Source organism: Macaca nemestrina, chromosome 3 (genome assembly GCF_043159975.1).
Source record: "Macaca nemestrina isolate mMacNem1 chromosome 3, mMacNem.hap1, whole genome shotgun sequence".
Lineage (NCBI taxonomy): Eukaryota > Metazoa > Chordata > Mammalia > Primates > Cercopithecidae > Macaca > Macaca nemestrina.
The window spans coordinates 3,597,314-3,621,469 of record NC_092127.1 but is presented as its reverse complement, the minus strand read 5'-3'; the positions used below and the strand labels follow the sequence as shown (position 1 = coordinate 3,621,469).

General features: G+C 42.6%; 1 protein-coding gene across 1 annotated transcript in view; it reads right to left on the bottom strand.

The window, feature by feature from the left end:
• Positions 1 to 1,587: 1,587 nt before the first annotated feature.
• Positions 1,588 to 24,156, bottom strand: part of LOC105466549 (melatonin receptor 1A) — a 28,476-nt gene continuing 5,907 nt past the window's right edge. Inside the window, exon 2 of the mRNA XM_011715496.2 lies at positions 1,588 to 9,662. Within this exon, the coding sequence (XP_011713798.1) occupies positions 8,794 to 9,662 (869 nt within the window). The 3' untranslated portion in view covers positions 1,588 to 8,793. The remainder of the gene's footprint in view (positions 9,663 to 24,156) is intronic.

The window sequence follows — 24,156 nt, the reverse complement described above, 5'->3', positions numbered from 1 at the left end:
CTTCGAGGTGTAAGTTTAGGTTGTTGATTTAAGATCTTTCTTCTTTTTTACTGTAGGTATGTACAGCTATAAATTTCCTTCTCAGCACCATTTTCACAGCATCTCAGAAGTTTTGGTATATTGTTTTCATTTTTATTTGTCTCAAACTATTTTCTAATTTTCCTGTGATTTCTTCTTTGACCTACTGTTTAACAGTGTGCGAATTCCCACATATTTGCATATTTTCCAGTGTTCCTTTGCTACTGATTTCTAGTTTCATTCCACTGCGGTTGGAAAGGATACTTCGTATTATTATTTTAACCTTTTTAAATTTATTAAGTGTTGTTTTATGGTCTAATGTATGGTTTATTCTGGAGAATGTTCCATGTGGACTTGAGAAAAATGTGCGTCTGCTGTTGCCGAGTTCCGTGTGTTTTTGAAATAGAGGAGACTGTCCTATCAATGTAGTTAATATATCTTACAGATTTATGTCTTTAATCCATCTCTATTTTGTATGTGGTAAGAAGAAGGAATCCAACTTAACTTTTTACAGAGTTAGTCAGTTATTCCTACATTATCAAAAAAAAAAGACACTTATCTTTAATCATTAAAATGAAGTCCCACCCGTAACCTATACCTAGTTCCTTTTCATACACGTACTTGCATTTTTCCTCTGTATTATATAATTTCTAAAAGCATAGTTTGTCTTAAACAAACCCATTCATTACAAAGTAATTGACCTGTCTCTTAATCTTTGGTCCCCTCTCTATCTTTTTTTCTTTCAAATACATGTTAGAGTGGCTTCTTTGTACTAAGATTTCGGTAGAGTTTGGATTTTGCTGACTGCCTCCTCCGATGTTGTCTAGTATATGCTTTCTTGATCCCTGCATTTCCTGAAAATTTCTAGTTAAATCAGATTCAGGTTTGAGTTTTAGGAAGGGAATACTGCTTCCTAGATGGTGGTGTGTATTTGCCTCTAGTTGTCTGTCTTGCTGATGTTAGCAGCTGCACTACATTCTAATTAGGTGTGTTCTGTCCCCTTCCTGCTACATGGTGAGCACTTGGGACAATATATGCTGTGTTCATCACTTTCTCCCTGCTACCTAGCACCATTTCTGGAAAACCAAGGGATCCAATATTATCGAAATTTTTAGTGAATGCAGGAGCTCAAGGTTCAGTCTTATCCCTTCTACTAACTCTAATAGATCATTGACAAGACACTTAATTTTTGTGAATCTTATTTTCACAGTCTGTAAAATGAAGAGATTGGCATTAGCATGGCCCCTAATGTCCCTTGAATGATTCTACAACATGGTCATGCAAAGGTCAGGAAGATAGGCTGTCTTTTTCCTCCAGAGGTTGCAAGAAATAAAGAATTCCCTTCCATGCATATAACTGACCAAGAAAGGTTTTCTGGAGGGACGTTTTTGTCTTGTTTTTGCAGAAACACATTTGGTTTGCACAACAAATCTGTACTTAGAATAGAATATAGTTTGTTGGTTACATATATCAAAATGAAGAAATGTTCAATTATATTCAGTTCCATTCCATGATGGACTAGAATATAACAATATAATATATATATTATAATGCCGGTATGCACATGAACACATATGAGTAACTAATTTAAATTCTGCTGAGAAAAATGCCAGAAACAAAGAGATAGGCCTATTGTCTATAAACAAATGCATATGTTAAGTAATTATAAAACCACCCTCCGTCTTTCTTGTTGCTGTTGTGTTAGAAACATGGTCTTGCTCTCTGGCCCAGGCTGGAGTGCAGTGGCGCAGTCATAGCTCACTGCAGCTCAAACTCCTAGGCTCAAGCAATCCTCCGACCTTAGCCTCCTGAGTAGCTGGGACTGTAGGTGCACCTCATCTTTACCGGCTAATTTTCTACTTTGTAAGAGACAGGGTTTTGTTGTTGTCCAGGCTGGTCTCAAATTCCTGGCCTCAAGAGATCCTTCCCCCTGAGCCTCCTTGAGTCATTGGGATTACAGGTATGAGCCACCACACCCAGCAACCTACCATTCTTAAACAACTTTTGTTTAATTTCCAACAAACAACAGGAAAAACAAACTGTCCACCTTGAAAATAATGACATAAAATCATATTCATCTTTTTCTATATCTACACATGTGTACAGATATACACATATAACTTTTATTAAAACAAATATACACAAGCAAAGATCCCATTAAAGTTCATCCTTGGCAGTAACAAGGTACAGATATGAGTAAAAAGAAGTAAAAACATGCAAGTTTACTACATCATGGGCTACGTTTTCAAAAACAAAAAATTAAATCGTTTTTTGGAAAAACAAGCTTCCTCAACTTTTATTAAAATTTATATCCAGACTGCAAGAAAATAGTTACCAGTATAAAATGATATCAGAACTCAAGTTAACATCTTATATTTAACCACGTTGAGTTTTCTAAGCATTGTCTAAGCAAACAGTTATTCTCTAGCACAATGGTCAGAGAGTTAATGGAGATATAATTTTCTAGGCAGAAATCAGTTATGTTCTCCTATGCAAACCAAACAGTTGAATCAATTCTTACTCTTGTATCGTAAGCACTGAGGCTCATCCAGTACTTATTAGAATGGTGCTTGGTGGATAATCACTAGTCCCTTTGTGCACCAAAACTCAAGAGTTCTTAGAGGCTTGTTGAACATCATTATAGCAAGAGAAGGTACCACTCATTTTTTTCGTGGCACCTTCTCTAGACACATCTGCGTCACACTGCAACATAACAGTTCTATCCGAAATAAGAGCACCAGATTATCACAGTAAAAGGACAAAGGCAAGTGTCTCCTTTCTAAAAACAATGGTAATCTATTGGCTTTAAAACAGCCACGGTCATCATATTCTCCTGCATTCGGAACACAGAAATGTGTCCTCGTAATCAAGGTACCCTTTTCTGGGAACATAGCATTACTTCATTATTACTAGCAACACAGCGTGGCACCTCAATAATCTTTTCTCTCTTCAAAGCTGTAGAGGCTGTTCATATTCTCTAAGATCAACAACATTATCATTGAAACAAAAAGCAGCCAGCTGGCTAAAACACACAACATGCACACACACAGACACACACACAAACTTGTTCTCTCACGTTAAACTCTGTAACAGTAAAAAAACACTCCTAAATAGTTGTTTCTATTAAACAGTTTCTGTTCCAGAGAAGAAAAATACAATAATATATATGATTAGGGGTCATGATTCTAAAATCATTAACTTTATTTTTTTTATGATTGTGGTTCCATTGATTTAAATTTTCCTTTACCACTTTCAAACAAGGTGACCACACCCTCGACTCTGTTGTTCTTCTGAGGGTGAACAACTGTGAGGTGACCCCAATTAGGGATGTCCCAATAGGCAGTAAGCTGACAGCACAAGAGCTTCAATCATAAACCTCTAAACACTGCAACTGCCACAACATTCAATCATAACCCTCTAAACACTGCAACCGCCACCACATTCAATCACAACCCTCTAACCACTGCAACCGCCACCACATTCAATCACAACCCTCTAAACACTGCACCCGCCACAACATTCAATAACAGCCCTCTAAACACTGCAAACGCCACAACATTCAATCACAACCCTCTAAACACTGCAACCGCCACAACATTCAATCACAACCCTCTAACCACTGCAAACGCCACAACATTCAATCACAACCCTCTAACCACTGCAAACGCCACAACATTCAATCACAAACCTCTAACCACTGCAAACACCACAACATTCAATCACAACTCTCTAACCACTGCAACCGCCACAACACTCAATCACAACCCTCTAACCACTGCACCCGCCACAACATTCAATAACAGCCCTCTAAACACTGCAAACGCCACAACATTCAATCACAACCCTCTAACCACTGCAAACGCCACAACATTCAATCACAACCCTCTAAACACTGCAACCGCCACAACATTCAGTCACAACCCTCTAACCACTGCAACCGCCACAACATTCAGTCACAACCCTCTAAACACTGCAAACGCCACAACATTCAATCACAACCCTCTAACCACTGCAACCGCCACAACATTCAGTCACAACCCTCTAACCACTGCAACCGCCACAACATTCAGTCACAACCCTCTAACCACTGCAACTGCCACAACAGTCTCTTTGTACTCATTTAGTGTATTACTAAATGTTTACCTCGTTCATGATCACTACATTACATTTACACGGCATTACATTTACGATCATACATGATCGTTACATTATGTGGATACTAAGACTTTGGTTAGATATCTCTCCCTTTTGGCCTTTGTCTGTATTTTACAAATTTAGTTCACATTCAATCGTTGGTCTTCTAAAAGACCTTTGGTAAAATAAGTACACACTTACCAGCAACATAAATATTGGACACAACTAAAATCACTTTCATTTATTCCCTAAATTTTCCCCTACAGGTTCTGGAGATTACCAAAAACTTGTAATCAACATAGCAAAGCAGGTGCTACCATTGCAGAGATCAGAGCACTTTGTTTTTTTTGTTTTTTTTGTTTTGAGACGGAGTTTCGCTCTTGTTGCCCAGGTTGGGGTGCAATGACTCGATCTCGGCTCACTGCAACTTCTGCCTCCTGGGTTCAAGCGATTCTCCCGCCTCAGCCTCTCGAATAGCTGAGATTACATACGCCCACCACCATGCCCAGCTAATTTTTGTATGTTTAGTAGAGATGGGGTTTCTCCATGTTGGTCAAGCTGGTCTCAAACTCCTGACCTTAGGTCCTCAGGTGATCCGCCCGCCTAGGCCTCCCAAAGTGCTCGTATTACAGGCATAAGCCACTGCACCTGACCTAGAGCATTTTTTATATTGTACACAATAACTTTTTTTAATGGAGATGCTTTATTTTTAAGCATAAAAGTAGAAAAAAGTAAAAGGAAGAATGGAACAAGAACTTTTGAAAATTATGTTTTCACAAGAAAAAGCTGCTTATAGATTTTGCTCACGTAATTCCCAAATATAATAATTCAGTCCTTTAAGATGACTTAAAAACATATTCCAAATGTGTTTGCTTATTCACAGTGAAATATTTGGTGATGAATCAGAGGTAGTCCAAAAAATGATCAAAATTCATTACCTAACATTCATGTTGAACGTGTTTAATCACTAAGCAATTATGGATTTAATATCTAAGATTGATTATCCTGTCAGATTGCCTCCCAGAATGTTTAAAATCAAGTTGCTCTGCTGCTTTGTCAGAAAAATATGTGACTGCTTATGCATGTCCATGATTTACACAAACACACATATTTGGTAATGAGACATACAATAGAGCAAACTGAAGTTATTCCTTTCCCCAATCTATAGTATCATTAACTCTTTAGTTTTAAACAAAGAAAAACCATATTTTATATGACTATGAAGCTTACATAATATAGTATAGGGAGTATGTCCCAAACTAATCTGTTCCAACAGGTATAAGAAAAATACAACAATATATGTTTAAAAGTTACATTCACTAAAGGCAAAAAAGATAATCCCATATGGTTTAGATTTTCCATAGGAGAATACAATTGAAGCAAGCTCTCCGGTGATAATATTCAAATAATTTATGTAAATTAGAATGGTCAAATGTTTCTGTCTTTGCAATCCAACTGGATGTTAGTATAAGTACTTAAATTATGGAATGCTTATAATTGCACAGCATTCCAGTAACTGATAGAAGAAAAGACAATGATAGATGCTGATCTTTATTCCACATCAAATGGCCTTGCATAGACTTTGCCTAACCAGAGCCTCAGATCCCAGTGAGTGCTTTTAAAAAGGGGCATTTTTCCCTGTTATAACACAGGTACTATTTTTGGCCTCACAAAGCCTCCAGCCTAGGCAGTGAAATCCCAGCTATAGACAAGTGCAAATAATCCTAGAATTTGCAAATATGCCACAGAAAATATCATTATCTCTTTTATGCCAACCCTCACATCACCACTAGTACTCCCATAGGTGGAGGGGAGACTGGCAAATATTCTTTACCCTGGAAACAAGTGATTCTGACAGACTGCAGATACTTGCCTCAATACAGGCTGACAGCTCCTTAATACAGCTTAGCAGATTTCATGAAAAAGGCTGCTTCCAGGCCGGGCGCGGCAGCTCACACCTGTAATCCCAGCACTTCAGGAGGCCAAGGTGGATGGATCCCAAGGTCAAGAGATCGAGACCATCCTGGCCAACATGGTAAAACCCCATCTCTACTAAAATACACACACACAAAAAATAGCTGAGCATGGTGGCACACACCTGTAGTCCCAGCTACTCGGGAGGCTGAGGCAGGAGAATTGCTTCAACCCGGAAGGCAGAGGTTGCAGTGAGCCAAGATTGCACCACTGCACTCCAGTCTGGTGACAGAGCGAGGCTCTGTTTCAAAAAGAAAAAAAGAAAGAGATAAAGTCGCTTCCTTGAATAAGGAGCACATCTCCAGTGATACTACACGATGCTACCCAGGCACCCACTAGTCCTGTGCAACAGTCATTTGATAAGTCCTAATCTAATGGTCTTGAAAGAGATAATCTTCCAAAGAGACTACAAAATAATTTGTACACTGAAAATATCAAGCACAACTGATTACATATCCGAGTTTTTCCAGAGGGAAAAACACAGAGCTAAGGACGCTCTACTTATTGATATCACAGTGAGGAACCAGAGAAAATACCTCGAATGATTATGAGACTTCTACATGGGATTCTAGTAGGGGAAACCAGGGTCTCTACTTTGATCTTTATGAGTTGCTGTTCCATTGGCAATATTTTAACTATCTGATGGTAGTGAAAAATCATTTCAATATTTTAAAGTTACATTCTTGATTTTCAGGTGAGATACTCTTGGCAATATTTTAAAGGGCACAGTTTTCTATTCACTATGTTTGCTGACATACAGTTCAAATATAGTACAATATAGAAATAAAGAAATAAAATTCCATAAAGAACAAAGGAATCATATCGCAACATAGTAATTCATACCAAGCATCAAGAAAAGAGTGTAAAATAAACTGCAAAAAGCCTTCAGTGGAACATGGTTAATTTGTTAAGTTTCGGTTATCTGAAATTTGGAACCCGGCCTAAATATGATCTTTACTATTTAAATTTGATTTTGATAAGAACTCAGAACTTTTACACATAAATGACTTGGGTAAAGTTTTGGAGACAACTTACACACACACACACACACACACACCCCAACAATGACAAACATAATTTGGTGTTTTCCAAATATGCTTAATGAAGAGAATCATTAGCAAATATATCCAGATAACTTGTTGTCTTACGTATATAGTTGCAAATCAGCAATTTATTCTAGTATGTGACAGCTTTGCTACAGACTTTTAAAATACAAGAAAACATGGTTATAATCTGTAGCAAAACACTTGATATAACATATCTCACAGTAGTCTCAAATAACCATTTGGGTAAACTTCCGCCAAAGTTTATGAAAGCATAGTTTTGCAATGCATTTTTTCTTCGCTCAGACTTTCAGTACTATTAGGGCAGTGAAATTCTAAAATGAATTATTGAAGAACATTGTTTTGCAGTATCTATAAAAGAAAAGCTATCTGGTTTCAGTTATTTACTTGCACAACTAAAGCGTCAATCTAGAACAGATTCAGCACCATATCAAAAAGTCTACAGCAACTTGATCTTTTGTCATTTTTAACTGAGCTCATTTGTCATTTTTAACTGAGCTCATTTGACAAATTAATGAATTAACAGAGATCAATTCAAAACGGCTGCTCAGTGACACAATAATAATAAGCCAAATGTCTAGTACATTTAAATAAAATTGTATACATAGCTACTACTTTAAAGTCCCAGGGTAATTGACATGTGAATAAGAGCTCTGTAATATAATTTAGTGTTTTTTTTTTTTTTTTTTTTGAGGCGGAGTCTCATTCTGTAGCCCAAGTTGGAATGCACTGATAGGATCTCGGCTCACCACAACCTCTGCCTCCAGGGCTCAAGGGATTCTCCTGCCTCAGTCTCCTGAGTAGCTGGGATTATAGGCGTGCACCACCACACCCGGCTAATTTTTTGTATTTTATTAGAGATGGGATTTCATCATGTTGCCCAGGGTGGTCTCGAACTCCTGAGCTCAGCTGATCTGCCCGTCTCAGCCTCCCAAAGGGCTGGGATTACAGGTGTGAGCGACTGTGCCCAGCCTATAATTTAGTTCTTTATCTGGTTGTATGCACAACTTGTAGTATAGAGCAGCAAACATTTATGACCATGAGTGTAGCTACCCAATGCTAACTCCGCCAACTGAAAGGTTTGTGGTGTTGGTTGTGGTTGTGATTGTTGATGAGCCATTAACTGATTTATGTTCAGCCTTTCCCTCTGTAATAAGAGGCACTCATCCCACTTTCATTGTTCCATTTACAAAAAAAAAAAATTGTTCCGTTTGCTCATTTATAAATAAAATTCTCTATTCATTTTTCTGCTAGAAATCTTCAAAAAGCGAAGAAGAATGCAATTACCCCTTTTGTGGCCCTCATTTACAATAAAAGTTTGCACACTCCTTCCCCTGAATGCAGTCAGCAGCTCACTCTCACCCCAGCCCTGAACCACATTCCTCAGTTAACATGTAACTCTATACATTCTGTACTTCTCTTGACTGGTAGAATTGGAGGTGTTTACAAAGCTGACAGTACATTAGTTCAGAAACTATGGCAGCAAAAAGGTAAAGCTGGAAGGTTCCTCCACCACCCGGCTTTTCTGTCAACAGGAAAGGCAACACGGAAAGGCGCGAGGCCTTGAGTAGCGTGTGCATCTCGCGGGGAATGCGGTGCCGTTTTAAACCGAGTCCACCTTTACTAGATTGTTTTTGGTCGTCAGTGGAGACGGCTTGCATTTAACCCTATCGGCCACGTCGTTAGAGCTATCCACAAAGAACATCCTGGCAGTACACAGCGAGACTATAATTCTTCTGTACTCCTTCCTGAAATTTTGGTTCAGTAGCCCGTATATAATGGCATTGAGGCAGCTGTTGAAATAGGCCATGTAGTAACTCGCCACAAACAGCCACTCTGGGATCCTGGGCACCATGCTGGCGGGGTCAGAAGCCACGGCCAGGCCAATGAAGTTCAGAGGAGCCCAGCAAATGGCAAAAAGGACAAAAACCACAAACATGGTGACAAAATTCCTGAAGTCCTGTGGTTTCAGCCTGGGTTTGCGGTCAGGCTTCACCCTCTGTCTGACCTGGAGAACCAGGATCCATATTCTCAGGTAACAGAAGATGACAATGATCATGGGGACGAGGAAGTGGAAAACCACCACGGCGATGGTGTAGGCAGAGCTGACAGACTGTGCGAAGGTGCATGAGTAGATCCTCGGGTCGTACTGGAGAGTCCCGGCACGGAGGTTGGGCAGGACAGCCACCAGCGTCAGGAGCCATATGAGGAGCACATAGCAGAAGGAGTTCTTGCTGCTGTACAGTTTGTCGTACTTGAGACTGTGGCAGATGTAGCAGTAGCGGTTGATGGCAATGCCGGTGATGTTGAATATCGAGCCGATGACGCTCAGGCCCATCAGGAACCCACTGATTTGGCAGTGCAGATACCCCAGGTTCCACCCATTGTTAAATATCGACGTCAGCACCAACGGGTACGGATAAACAGCCACCACCAGGTCTGCCACCGCTAAGCTCACCACAAAGATGTTTCCTGAAAGAGAAACGTTTAGAAAATACAGTGAATACCAGTTCACACTGGGTTTTCTGTTACAATTGTTAAAGAAGGAGCTGCTTCTGCCTGCAGCTCTGATGACCTGACGTCACAGCTGCTGCCACACTGCAAATGAACTGGAGGCCATTTCACAGGACGCCAGCCCACTGCCACTCGTGACATATCAAATCCACTGTTCACACGTTCCCGCCTCCCCAGAACAGGCCCTGTTCCCTGTTCCCTGTTCAAAACTACTGTCTTTCAAACCCTTCAGTTTCTCATTTCTTAAAAAGTCCTGAGATCAGAATACTTGCATTCCATCTGTTGTTCTAGAGCCTTCTACATCACCTGAGCAATCTCATATGATGTTATGTCTCAAGCCAGCCACAACTGCCTTAAGTTCAAGTCTTCATTCCCTCTGGAGTCCTGCAGCAGCTTCCAAGGGGCCTCTAGCTTCTGTTCTCGCTGATCCCACAGCGCGGGAGTTACGATCGAGAGGGCTGTGTCATCGGCCGTCTGGATGAGAACACCGCTTCAATCCATACCAACTGTCCAACCGGGGCACGTTACTTGACCTCCCCAAGCTTCTGCCTCCTCTCCTAGATGATGGGATAATGAGCATCTTCCTCTTAGGGCTGCAGTGAGCATGACATGAGACTATCTGTGGCGAGTGCCATGCACCGTGTCTTACACCAGAGAAATGTTCTTATTCTACGACTCCCTCACCTTGAACCAAAGGAAAATGCAGAAATTCTCCTAGATTTTATAAAGAACTTATGTTACAAAACTTAAACCCTCAATAGTCTAACTATTAATTTTCTCAACATAGCAACACATATTTAATTATAGAAAAAAAAAACTCTGGTCACTTTTTTATTTTTATTTTTTATTTATTTATTTATTTTGAGACCGAGTCTTGTTCTGTCACCCAGTCTGGAGTGCAATGATCTGATCTTGGTTCACCCTAACCTCCACCTCCAGGGCTCATCCTCCCACCTCAGCCTCCCAAATAGTGGGGACCACAAGCGCACACCACCATACCAGGCTGGTTTTTGTATTTTTGTAGAGATTGGGTTTTGCCATTTTGTCCAGGCTGGTCTCGAACTCCTGGGCTCAGGCCATCCACCCACCTCGGCCTCCCAAAGTGCTGGGATGGCAGGTGTGATACATTGCTCCCAGCTACGTTAGTCAAATTTTATGAGATGTTCTGCAAATATGGTTTTTCCCTTCTGCGGCTCTTCTGCCTTTGTTTCTTACTATTCCTTCTGCCTCGAATGGCTCCTCACAGCAACTTTCTAAATGTTACCCGTTCTCCCAAGTCTATCTCAAATAGAAATGCCGAGGCCTTTGCTCGTTTGCCCACCTAGAGGTAAGAGCCCACCTAGAGGTAAGAGCCTCCTCCTTTGAAGGGTCTTAAACCACTTTGTACTGCTTTTTACTCAGGTTAAATTATAATAAATTCAATTCAGTTTACATATTAAATGCATATATTTGGTGCTGGGGAAACAGGAATTGAGAGACAGGAAAAGCCAAAAAAATTACACTAGAGTGGCCAGGAGTGGTGGCTCACACCTGTAATCCCAGCACTTTGCGGGGCCGAGGTGGGTGGATCAAAAGTCAGGAGTTCAGGACCAGCCTCGCCAACATGGTGAAACCCCGTCTCTACTAAAAATACAAAAATTAGCTGGGCGTGGTGACAGGTGCCTGTAATCCCAGCTACTTGGGAGGCTGAGCCAGGAGAATTGCTTGAACCCGGGAGGCGGAGGCTACAGTGAGCAGAGATTGCGCCATTGTACTCCAGCCTGGGCAACAAGAGCAAAACTCCGTCTCAAATTAAAAAAAAGAAAGAGAAAATTACACTAGAGTAAGCAGCAGCACCAGAGCATACACCGAACCAGAAGCAGTGAGGAAAGGGGTGCGCTAGACAGGGACGGAGGGAGCCCCAGGTGGAGGGACAGAAGATTTTGCCTTCTATTCTATTGACCTGTAAGCCAGGCTTCCCTGCCTGACTCGAGACAGTGGCCCTCGTGAGTACATTTCCTCATATTTGCAAATATGAGTACATTTCCTCATATTTGCAAATATGAGTACATTTCCTCATATTTGCAAATATGAGTACATTTCCTCATATTTGCGTCCTAGACCACACCCAATAAATACAGTGACTTTTGCTCATACACTTGATGAGTTCATTAAACTGTCACTTCCCAACATTTGAAATGAAATAGCCCATAGCAGTCATGATGAAAGAAAGGTAAAATCTGTGCCATTTATTTAGGAATTTCAGATAAATTGTCATAAAAGCAAATTCTTTAAAAATTGGTTGTATTCATCCAAATTAAAGTTACAAAGGCAAGTTTATTTTTCCCACAGATCACTTTCAATTAGTGTTGAAACACCTCCATTCCTAAGAGGCATATTTTAATAAATTATTAGCCCAAAATGTTTAATGCTTTAGAAGTATCTATACTATGTGAAATTCTGTTCCAAATTAAATTATCATTCTAACAGCACATTTTTACCCAGAGTGTCATGATGACAAACTGGCCTAATATTGGATTTATTTTTAAAAGACCTTAAAAATGAAATCACAAATGATGTCGTAAATTTCTTTCATGGCTCGAATACCCTGCTTCATTTATTTTATAGTAATTACATTGCCTTATAATTCAAGTAATTACATTAATTAGATCATTAGTTTAATTCTTTGAATTAATCCCATTTTACAAATGCTTGGTGAAAATTAATTAAGCCACAGACTCCATACAGGTATGGCTATCAGGTAGCTCACATAAAGCTTTAGCACAGGCGTTCATGTGTGCATGGGGAGTGTGTGGTGTCTGGGGGAGAAGGAAAAAGGGAATTTCCTTTTTTCTTTTATGAAATTCACCAGATAAGAGTAATTGAATTATCCAATTATAATTATACACATTATAAGTTCATCTATTCCATTCTGAAATCTATGTAACTCCAGACATACGGACAATCTACCCATTTCTACAGATATCCAGGACTGTATGCAACAAGCTTAATAATGCATTCTGAAATGTCAAATAATGTCTGTTCGTGGGTAACGATTTCTTCTCTGTTGAATATAGTTCCAATCCTTACTGTGGCAGAATCATAGAATAATAGGATGTTAAAATTGAGAGATGTGTTAATGATCTCCCTGGATAATTCCTAGTTTTTAAAGATGAGAAAACAAAAATATAGAGTTAAATTGGATGAAGTCATACGACTGCTTAGTGAGAGTCAGGATTATAGCAATGCTATGAATTGGTGTTGTTCAATGTTATTTCCCTGAGAAAGCTCCTGTGCTCCTACAGATATGAGACTCAGAAACTGGGCCCTGTGGCTACATCCTGGCTTACAGCCTCTCCAGGCACAATTCTAAAGAAGCATATTAGAACTAGAACCTTCTAAAGAGAAGATGGGGGAGGAAAACACTTAGAAGTCAGTATGCTGGCAACAAGACGGACAGCAATCAGCCTCACCAACTATAAAATGCACAGTCAATATTTGCTCCCAGGAATAAAACTTTAAATTGGAAGTGAAATATGGCCTAGATATGAATAAAATAAGGTAACAGACAACTAAAATGTCAGCTTGCCGGGAATGCCTTCCTCAGAACTAGTCCCGTGAGTCCCTTCTGGGAATGACACAGCAACACGGCGTTGCTTTTCTGTTTATCGCAATTATGTCTCTACTTCTCCCCATCTCCCACAGCCCCAGCTGTCACCTCGGTGAGGACACTGCCTGCTTTGACATCTTCTCCCTCCACCTTGAACAGTACCTGGCCAAGGGTTAATCAATGTACGGTGGGTTTATATTGTGTCAACTTCACGAAGCTGAAAAGACTTTTTCTTGCACCGCTCCGGGTTAGTGTTCCCCACAAGAGGCAATTGCGTGAGATTTGGAAGGCAGAAGTGCAGCAGCAGATTGCTGTCTGTGCTCAGACCATCTGTGTCAAGTGCCAGACGCCACTGCAAGCTCGGCGCTCTGAGTCTTACCTGCTGCCCTGCAGGGGGTGGGCGGCAGCAGTGTGCCCACAGCTTCTCCAGCTCCTGCTCACCTCCTCCTGGCTTGGAGGAAGTGAGAGACCAATTCATAAGGTGAGTTTTGACCATCCTCCAGAGCTCCAGTCCTTCCTCCCAGGTTCTAGCTTCCCCTGCATCCCCTCCTAACATCAGCTTTCCTTCTCAACTCCATGAACTTTAAACAGCAGCGCCAGATACAGAAGCGAAAGCCTCAAATACACTATTCCATCAGCTCACACAACTGCTCGAGCAATTTTGCTTCTTGGATTGATTGAACCCAGACTGATGCAGAATTTGGTTCTGGAAGTGGACCAAGGAGAACCTTTGGGAGGGTTTCTCTGTATTGGTTTTGGGTTACCTGCAGTTGATTCTGTAACAGGACTAGATTTAAAGTATTAGAAACCCTATTTCCAGTAGTTAAGGGACACTGGTAGTCACAGCCGCAGGGGCAAAAGAATTCCTTAAAAGACCACCTGAGCCAGGCGCGGTGGCTCACGCCTGTAATCCCAACACTTTGGGAGGCTGAGGCGGGGGATCACAAGGTCAAGAGATCCAGACCATCCTGGCCAACATGGTGAAACCCCATCTCTACTAAAAATACAAAAATTAGCTGGGCGTGGTGGTGTGCACCTGAAGTCCCAGCTACTCGGGAGGCTGAGAATTGCTTGAACCCAGGAGGTGGAGGTTGCAGTGAGCTGAGATCGCACCACTGCACTCCAGCCTGGCAACACAGCAAGACTCTATTAAAACAAAACAAAACAAAAAAAACCTGTACTCACCTTCCAAGGTGAAAACAATGTCATTGCATCACCCTCCAACCACTAAGATGAAAAACAAAATACACCAACCATACAATGGGTTGGACGTACTAAACAAACCCATTTCCTGAGTGACTCAAAAAGCTGTAGTGTGGACTGGAGCCCAGAACAAGGCCCTGAAGGCTGCTCAGCCACCTGATCCATCTGATCCAATGGCTGTGGTTTAAATGTGTCTCCCCCAAAATTTATGTGTTGACACTTAATCGCCAATGTGATGGTATTGAGAGGTGGGGCCTTTAGGAAGTGATTAAGTCATGAGGGTGGAGCCCTTACAGATGAGATTAGTGCCTTTACAAAAGAGGTGCCAGGGAGTTGTTCGTCCCTCCACCATGTGAAGACTCAGCATTCATCTGCTCCAGAAGACACAGCAAGAAGGCACCATCCTGGAAGCAGAGAGCAACCCTCACCAGACTCCAAATCTGCCAGTACCTTGATCTTGGGCTTCCCAGCCTCCAGAACTGTGAAAAACACGTTTCAGTTATTTACAACTTCCCAGTCTATATTGTTATAGCAGCAGGAACAGGCTAAGACACCAATGGTGCTTGAATTGTTTCTATGGTTGTCCCTTGGTATCAGCAGGGACTGGCTCCACGATCTCCATAGACACCCAAATTCATGGATGCCTGTATTAGTCCATTCTCATGCTGCTGATAAAGACATACTTCAGACTGAGCAATTACAAAAGAAAGAGGCTTAATGGACTTACAGTTCCACGTGGCTGGGGAAGCCTCACAATCATGGCAGAAGACAAAGAGGAGCAAGTCACATCTTACATGGATGGCAGCAGGCAAAGAGAGAGCTTGTGCAGGGAAACTCCCCCTTATAGAACCATCAGATCTTGTGAGACTCATTCACTATCTCGAGAACAGCATGGGAAAGACCTGCCCCTGTGATTCAATTACCTCCCACCAGGTCCCTGACAACACATGGGAATTCGAAATGAGATTTGGCTGGGGACACAGCCAAACCATATCAATGCTCATGTCCCACAGTTGGCCCTGCAGAACCTGTGAATATGTGAAGTTGGCCCTCTATATCTTTGAGTTCCACATCCCTCAAAGATTGTATTTTCAAGCCATGATTGGTTGAATCCCTGAAAGTGGAACCCATGGATATGGAGGGACCACTGCATGTAATAGGGAGACTGTAAGAAGGACTTAGCAGGCACATTCAGATGACTCATAACACGGACCCTTAGTATTTTGCAGCAAATCTGTGCTCTCCTTTGCAGATACCATTTATTACTTCCTACTTGACCTTAGTAGAGTCTGAATGCTTGAACATGGACACCCAAGTGACCATGTGATCTGAAAGCTCTCTCAAGGACCAGGTGCTGTGTGATCTACCAAATCATAAAGTTGCCCATCACAACATCAAACAGAAGCCGTGCATCCAAGATCTGGCTCCAGCAGCTCCTGAAGGCACAGGGAAGATGCGTGAGCAAGTGGCTTAGAGGCCATGGCCCACATTCCTGCCACCCTGCCTCCATTCCCTCAGCATGCTCCTATGGCCTCATGAGGATGTGCCCCTGAGCAGCTGAATAAGAAAGAAAAAAAAACCTTCTTACCTGGTTTCCATATGGCTTTTCATGATCTACGGACACTACCTGAAACTGGAGGGTTGCAGCACTACAGATCCAATCCAGTATGGCCCTGAAAAACAAGGATGGAGGAAGACCCTCCCAGGAAACAGAACTTGGAGCAATGCTTCAAAAAGAACTTCAAACTGGTTGTTCATTTGTCCTGGAAGGAGAGAGGGCCACAGGTTCAGATCTGCACTGATTAATGGGCAGCGGCTAATGATCAGCTAGATCAGGGGTCCCCGACCTGATGGGGACAATGGCTAATGGTCAGCTAGATTCATAGGCAGTGGTTAATGGTCAGCTCGATCAGGTTGGAGATGCCTGATCTAACTGACCATTAGCCACTGATCTAGCTGACCATTAGCCACAGACTGGGTCCGTGACCCGGTAGGAACCAGGCTGCACAGCAGGAGGTGAGTGGCACGTGAGCAAGTATTACCGCTGAAGCTCCCCCTCCTGTCAGCTCAGCAGCGGTGTTACATTCTCATAGGAGCGTGAACCCTGTCGTGAACTCCATGTGAGGGATCGAGGTTGCACACTCCTTATGAGAATCTAACTAATGCCTGATGATTTGAGGTGGGACAGTTTCATCCCAAAACCATTCCCCCACCCTGCCCTGTGGAAAAACTGTCTTCCATGAAACCAGTCCCTGGTTCCAAAAAGGTTAGGGACCATTGAGCTAGATGGGCAAGGATTTGGAAGAAACATAATTAGAAAACCAGTTACGGGGCTCTGGAGAAGACATAGGCACACAGACCTCTCAGAATGGACACTCAGTGTGAAGATATTTGTGTCTTGATGGTGGAACCTGTGTATATCAGTTAATCTGTCTTTGGCTACTAGTCCTTGACCAATGGACTCACAAAGTTGTCATGGCAGCAAGGATAGAAGTTATTCATGAGCTCAGCAGCAGATCACTCCTCATGAAAACTGATCTGGATGCAGCCACTGTGGCACTGCTGGATGTCCAGCCTGCCGAGAGTGGAGAGAACACCAACGGAGCACTGTTCCCTGGGAAAATCAGCCAGATGCTGCTGGTAGGTGAATTACATACCACTTCTATCATCAAAGGGAGCAGTGGTTTGTTCTGGCTGGAACAGAGACATACTCTTGAGTATGGATTTGCCTTTCCTACCTTTTCAGGCCCTTAAATCTTCCAGCAACCTAACATCCACGGACTTAAAGGATGCCTTATCCACCATGATGGTATTCCTTATGGCATTGCTTTTGACTAAGGAATTCCTCTGACAGCAATGAAGTACAGCAATGGGGCCATGTCCTGGGAATTCACTGCCCTACCAGTTTCCCATCTCCAAACAGCTGACCTGACAGATTGGTGGAATGGCTTTTGAAGGTTCAGTTTCAGCACCAGGTGGGTGAGCCGAGGGTACAGACCCCTATCATGTGGCACCTGCTATAAATCAGTGATTAACATAGAGTGTTGTTCGTCCCATGGCCAGGATTCATGAATCAGAAAATCAAGGGTGAAAATGGCTGCTCATCCTCTCAAATTACCCTGGTGATACCCTAGCAAAATGTTTGCCTCCTTTCTCTGAAACCTTAGGTTCTGTTGGTCTAAAGTCTTAGTTCCCAAGGGAGCAATGCTTCCACCAGGAGACACTTCATTGGTTTCATTAAACTGGAAATTGAGACTAGGCACAGATCCTGGCACTTTGGGTGGCTGAAGTGAGTGGATCACTTGAGCCCAAGAGTTCAAAGCTGTAGGGAGCCATGCTGGCACCACTGCACTCCAGCTCAGACAACAGAGTGAGATCCTGTCTCAAAAAAAAACAGAAAATAAAAAAACTGAGGTTGAGAGTGCCACCTGGGGGCTCCTCATTCTAGTGAATCAATAGACAAAGAAGGGAATTACTGTGCTTAACGTGTTTAGTCCTGATTATCAAGGGGAAACTGGGTTATTATTACACAATAAGAGCAAGGAAGTACAGGTCTGGCATGCCAGAACTCCGTAGAGTGTCTCAGTGCCCCTGTGCCCTGGGATTGAAGCCAACGGGAAACTAACCCAATACAGGCGGGAATGCCAGTGTCCCAGAGTGTTAGGAATGAAGGCTTCAGCCACCACAACAAGCAAAGAGCCAGAGGGCAGAGGGAGCGGGCAGGACATGGTAGCTCCATATACCCACTACGGCCACCTGGCCAACTGCAGAAATGAGGGCTAAAATAATTATGAGTATTTCCTGCTTGCTTTACCATGAATAATTTGTGAATATAGTAATAACTTTGTGTCTCTTTCCCTCTGCTATTCCCCTGCCATCTCCTATAAGATGTGTTAGTAGTGAACCTTGTATCTCAGAATTTAAGTGATAGGATATCAAATGGGAAATGTGACTCAACTAGAATAATAAAAATCACATAAAGTTGGATAAAAAGACTGTACTTTCTTTTACAAAGAGGGTTAATGTATTTTCAATTTTACAAGCGATAGTTGCATCGTTAGATGGAAGCATAATGTTGATATTTCCTTTATTTTGAAGTTAAATATGGTTAAAAGAGATCTATAGATAGAATCCAAGTTGCCAAGGGGTGGACTGTGTTGAATTAGTGTTGCGTCAATCTAGCTGAACCGGAACTATGCTCCCCAGAATTCCGTTTTCTGCATAATTATAGGATTGCCTCATCCACAAAAAAATTTTTTGTAAGATTTGGAAAGTGGAAATGGAGCAGCAGCTATTTTTTTATTTTTATTTGTTTTTCTTGAGATGGAGTCTGGCTCTGTCACCAGGCTGGTATGCAGTGGTGCGATCTTAGCTCACTGCAAACTCCACCGCCCCCCACTCTCACACGGGGTTCACACCATTCTCCTGCCTTAGTCTCCTGAGTAGCTGGGACTACAGGCATATGCCACCACGCCCAGCTAATTTTTGTATTTTTAGTTCAGATGGGGTTTCACCATATTGGCCAGGATAGTCTCGATCTCTTGACCTTGTGATCCGCCCACCTTGGCTTCCCAAAGTACTGGGATTACAGGCATAAGCCATCATGCCCGGCCTGCAGCAGCCATTTGTGTAATGCTTTTTTTATGCTAAATATGCCATCATTAACTAGTGAAACTCTCAGCTGAGTGAAAATACAGGAATTTCCTATCCTGGGCCAGACTCTTACCTTTTATCAGTCATTTTTGCTCTTTTTTAGAAACCCCACACTCTGCAATCCTCAGGCTGATTTGCATTTGAATGAATATTTCTGCATCACTTTGCTTTTCTGGGAATTACACAGAAATCTATCAACCTGTCTGACACTGTGCAAAGTTTGGACCCTGTGTCTGAAGTTTTCATTAACAAAGAAAATGTGTGTTTCTGAAAAACTTCTATGTTTCTACAGCTCTGGTCATCTTTTTCCCCATTTGATAATCTCCAAATCTGTGCAATGATTAAAACTGCAGAGACTTGGTTTCCTTCTGCGTGTGGGTTAGCAGGGCCCATCACCACAGCAAGCCTGGGCTCCAGGCGGTTCCTGCACATCCTCTGTCTTTCACAGGTGTTGTTGTAGATGCTGCTGGCGCACTTCTCCCCAGAGTGTCTGTGAGTGCTGAGTGCCTTCATTTTGCAAGGACTGCCTCCTTCCCCAAGACTGCCTTCAGTAATCAAAGAGCCACTGACATTGGGACAAATGACCAGTCCCTTTGCCTCAAGTAATGGCAACTCTGCTGGATTGATGCCCAGAGGCCCCAACTTACGGATGAGGCCAAGTCTCGGCTTTCCCTGAGATCCTATCCCTTCCTGACCCCTTCCCTTGCCCTGGTCTGCTCTCCTCTCTTTCTTACAAGCTTCCCCCCCGAGAGTGCGCCCTCAGCAAAGCACGAGTACCAAGCCTCTGTCTCAGGTTCTGTTTCCAGCAAACCTAAAATAGACCTTCAGCCCTATGATGGGATTGGGTGGTTTCCTAAAGAGGTTGCTGGCTTCTTGATAGAAAAAAGGAGCTACTTACTATGGTGTCTTACAGACACAAACCAACCATACAGGGTAAGAGTCACGGACTGTAGCCGCCTCCCTGCACCGCTCTTCCAATACTGGGCAGGAGTCACGGACTGTAGCCGCCTCCCCGCACCGCTCTCCCAATACTGGGTAAAAGTTACAGACTGTAGCCGCCTTCCCGCACCGCTCTCCCAATACTGGGTAGGAGTTACAGACTGTAGCTACCTCCCCGCACTGCTCTTCCATGCTTCCGTCCTTGCTATGTGTGCATCTGCTTCCAATATCATGGCAACGTGAAACCACACACATTTGCCCAACAGTCTGTCTTCCGCTGAGACTCAGGTCCCCACTGTGGACATGAACCTTTACATTCTCACGGTGAGCGCAGAGCCCAGCACATAATAGGTGTTGGGAAATCATTTGCTGATTGAACTAATGCACCCTTGGACTCTGAACTGCTCCCTCAGAAAAGCAGAAATTACCTGCTCTTCTGCTGGTATCCACTAAGATGCTGGTTTTCCCAGCAGGTCAGTATTCACCCCTTTCATTTCAGACGGGACTTTAACCATGTGGAAAGCAAGGTTAGAGGCCCCCTAAATTACTGTTCATGAAGACTAAAAGAAACTGAGTGTGCCTGAACTTAAGCATCACAGTGATAAAGACCAGTAATAAAGAACTATTTACAAACTTGGTTTGTGTTTTTTAAAATTCCACGTGCATACCTGTTAACTGTGTGACAAGAGAAAGCTGAGCTATTGCAGGTGTGTAAGGAATATTCTCTGGCAGTACAAGGGAAAGGGAAGGGCTTTACTTCGAGGCCTCGAAGCACACAGTCAATGTTTTAGATTCTTAAATGTAAGGAGACTATACCTTAGAAACGTGTCTTTTCAGATTACTACAGGCAGTGTGCACCATGAGTGTAGAAACAAAAGCCAGATTCAAATCCTGGCCATGCCACTTGCTAATGTGACCTCAGGTAAGTCACAGCTTCCCACAGCCTCAGTCTCTTAACGTGGAATAAATCAAGCTGCTTAGGGCCGTGGCGAGGATTTGAGGGCATGTGGCCCATCTTCCTTTGCAGGATTACTCACTCATGTCTTACTTCTCTTCCCCTGTGATGGAAACCACACGTCTTGCTTCACTGAAGGTTCCTCACTGGCACACAGTCCTGGCTAGGGAGGATCCTCCCTGATCCCTGCAATGGAACAGGGGTCTCTCCATAGCCGATGAGCCTCCTCTCACCCCGTGTCCCTCCTGCCATCAGCCTCACTGCTCCCCTCCACCTTCCACACACGGCTCTCCACAGCACACATGACAGCTCATCACCCTGCAACACCCAGGTTTAAACAGCGCCGCAGTATTCGGTGACATTCTGGTGACCCCTTCTCCATTAACTCCTTAAACTCTCCAAACTATAATACTCTTTTCGTGGGACACGCCGTCCACACACCCTGTTCAAAGGATGCACTCTCCTCCCCAAACCCGTTCATGAGACGCCACCCGCCTCACACAGTGTTCACGGGACATGCCGTCCTCACACCCCATTCATGAGATGCCACCTGCCTCACACGGTGTTCATGGGACACGCCGTCCTCACACCCCGTTCATGAGATGCCACCCGCCTCACACAGTGTTCACAGGACACGCCGTCCTCACACCCCGTTCATGAGATGCCACCTGCCTCACACAGTGTTCACAGGACACGCCGTCCTCACACCCCATTCATGAGATGCCACCTGCCTCACACAGTGTTCACGGGACACGCCGTCCTCACACCCCGTTCATGAGATGCCACCTGCCTCACACGGTGTTCATGGGACACGCCGTCCTCACACCCCGTTCATGAGATGCCACCCGCCTCACACAGTGTTCACGGGACACGCTGTCCTCACACCCCGTTCATGAGACGCCACCCGCCTCACACAGTGTTCACGGGACACGCTGTCCTCACACCCTGTTCATGAGCCATGCTGTCCCCCTCACACCCTGATCCTGGGACACACCGTCCTCCCCACACCTGGTTCACGGTACTTGCTGTGGCTTGGACACCCTGTTCCATCTGAGCACCTCAGGGCTCCGTTGCCTCCTGGACCCCACGTGTCCTCCTGGCTCATCCCTTTCTCTCTCTATCCCACTCTGTCTCCAGTTCCCGTCTGGTCTCTAACTTGATTGTTGACTGCTGCTATAGAGAAAATTGATGGAGCTTGGCACTGCTTTATATTATACACAGGTATTGTACACTGTACACTTTGCATTGTACACTGTATTGCATATAAACTGTATATAGAACACGAGAGACCAAGGGCACCAGAGGTGTCTTTAAGAAGTCATGCACATTCCTGCTTGTTCCCATCTGGATTTCAGTCAGTGTTAAAGGTGGAACATCCTGCAAATAATCCTGCTCATTTTCTATGCCCGGTTACTGTCTTCTGAGAACGGTGGTTTAGTGAGACATTTGTAACTTGTAAAACATCCACAGTACAGCCTGACTGGTTCAGCCTTTCACCCTTCCATGGAAGATGAAGTACTGATACTGTACCTTTATTCGTCTTCGAGAATTTAGGATGAAACTTTAACAAAAACAAAATCATAATACTTCAGCCACATTAACAAGCAATCAAAAAAACGATATGAACTCTCTTTAGCGTAGGAGTCTTTTTTCCTTAGGCCCTCTTCCGAACCTTGAAGGACTCGGTGAAAACCCCATCTTAAATAAACAGGTTAACTGCACTAAATAATAACTCTAAACTGCTAAATCCAAAAGAGAGCTTTATTAAAAATGGCACAATCGTAATAGAACCCTGTTTATATGTGAAAGTTAAATCAACGAGAGGAAAACAAGTTAACACTACAAAAGTGTAAAACAATATTGTCATAAAAGTAAAAGTTAAAACTTTGATGCCATTTTTATGTACTTAGAGTATTTAAAGACCTGTAAGTATGAAATATTGCATTCTGCCTTAAAAATAAAAATATATTTACATATCAGAACTCCACACCAAGAATACTAAATAACAAAAGGAATTTATGCTGCTTCTGGGAATGTTATATTTAAATCATAATACACTTTAAGTATACAGCAAGTCATCTAGTTCTTACAATATTAGTATTGTCCCAAATTAACAAGTGAGGAAACCGAGCAAATTAGGTCACTTGCCCTAATGTCACACGCATGGGATGGCAGAGCCAGGGTTTTGCTCCAGGCAGTAGGTTCCAGAGGCCATGTGCTTCAGAGGGACATACCACAACAAATATGACCTATAATAGCACTAATCTTCCATAGATAAGGAATGCTCAATCTATAAAGATATATATATTATATATGTAAAACAATCTTTAAAAAAAAGTACACGGTAAAAGACTGTATGATACCTAAACAGACATATACACAAATGAGAGAAGCTGAAAGTATTCCAAATTCAGAGGGAACAATTAAAGGAGCTAAAAAGGTAAGTAAATAATAAAAGGAAAAAATGGAATGAAAACTAACCAGAAAAAAAATCTTAAAAGTAAAAATTGCAATTTAAACCACATCTTAAAATAAAAACGAGTGAACCAGAATTTTCTCTTGAAATAAAATCGTGTCCTAAGCTCCTATAGATGGACATAGGAGGCATCCAGCAAGTATTTAAATAAAGAAGGAGGGAATTAATGCATGAAGGATGAAGGCACATTATCCCTTCCAAGATCTAAGAGTTCTATATTCCTAAACATGTTCAGAAAATCATCAAAGAGGAAATACTAATTACCGATTACACATTTTCATAATCCACCACTTAATAACTATGTAGGAAAACAAGTATAAATGGAAGTTCGCAGCTCGTTCTCCAGCAGCCGTTTCTTCAAAAGACCTGAAGCCCGTGCGTTCTTCTCTAATTGTTATGCTGTGTCTCCATCACTCATCAGTTTCTTCGAAATTCTCTCACTAATTCTGTCTCCATCTGCTGCTATCTCACATGTGAACTGGTTTTCACATCTCCCACTTATGACATTGTTCTCTCCTCCTAAGATAACAACTTTAAAACATTCTCATGATTGCTTTAAGCCCCAGCTACCATCTACCAACCAACTTTCACATTTCTCTTGAAAAAGTTTTCTGCTATATAAATATGCTCCTATTTT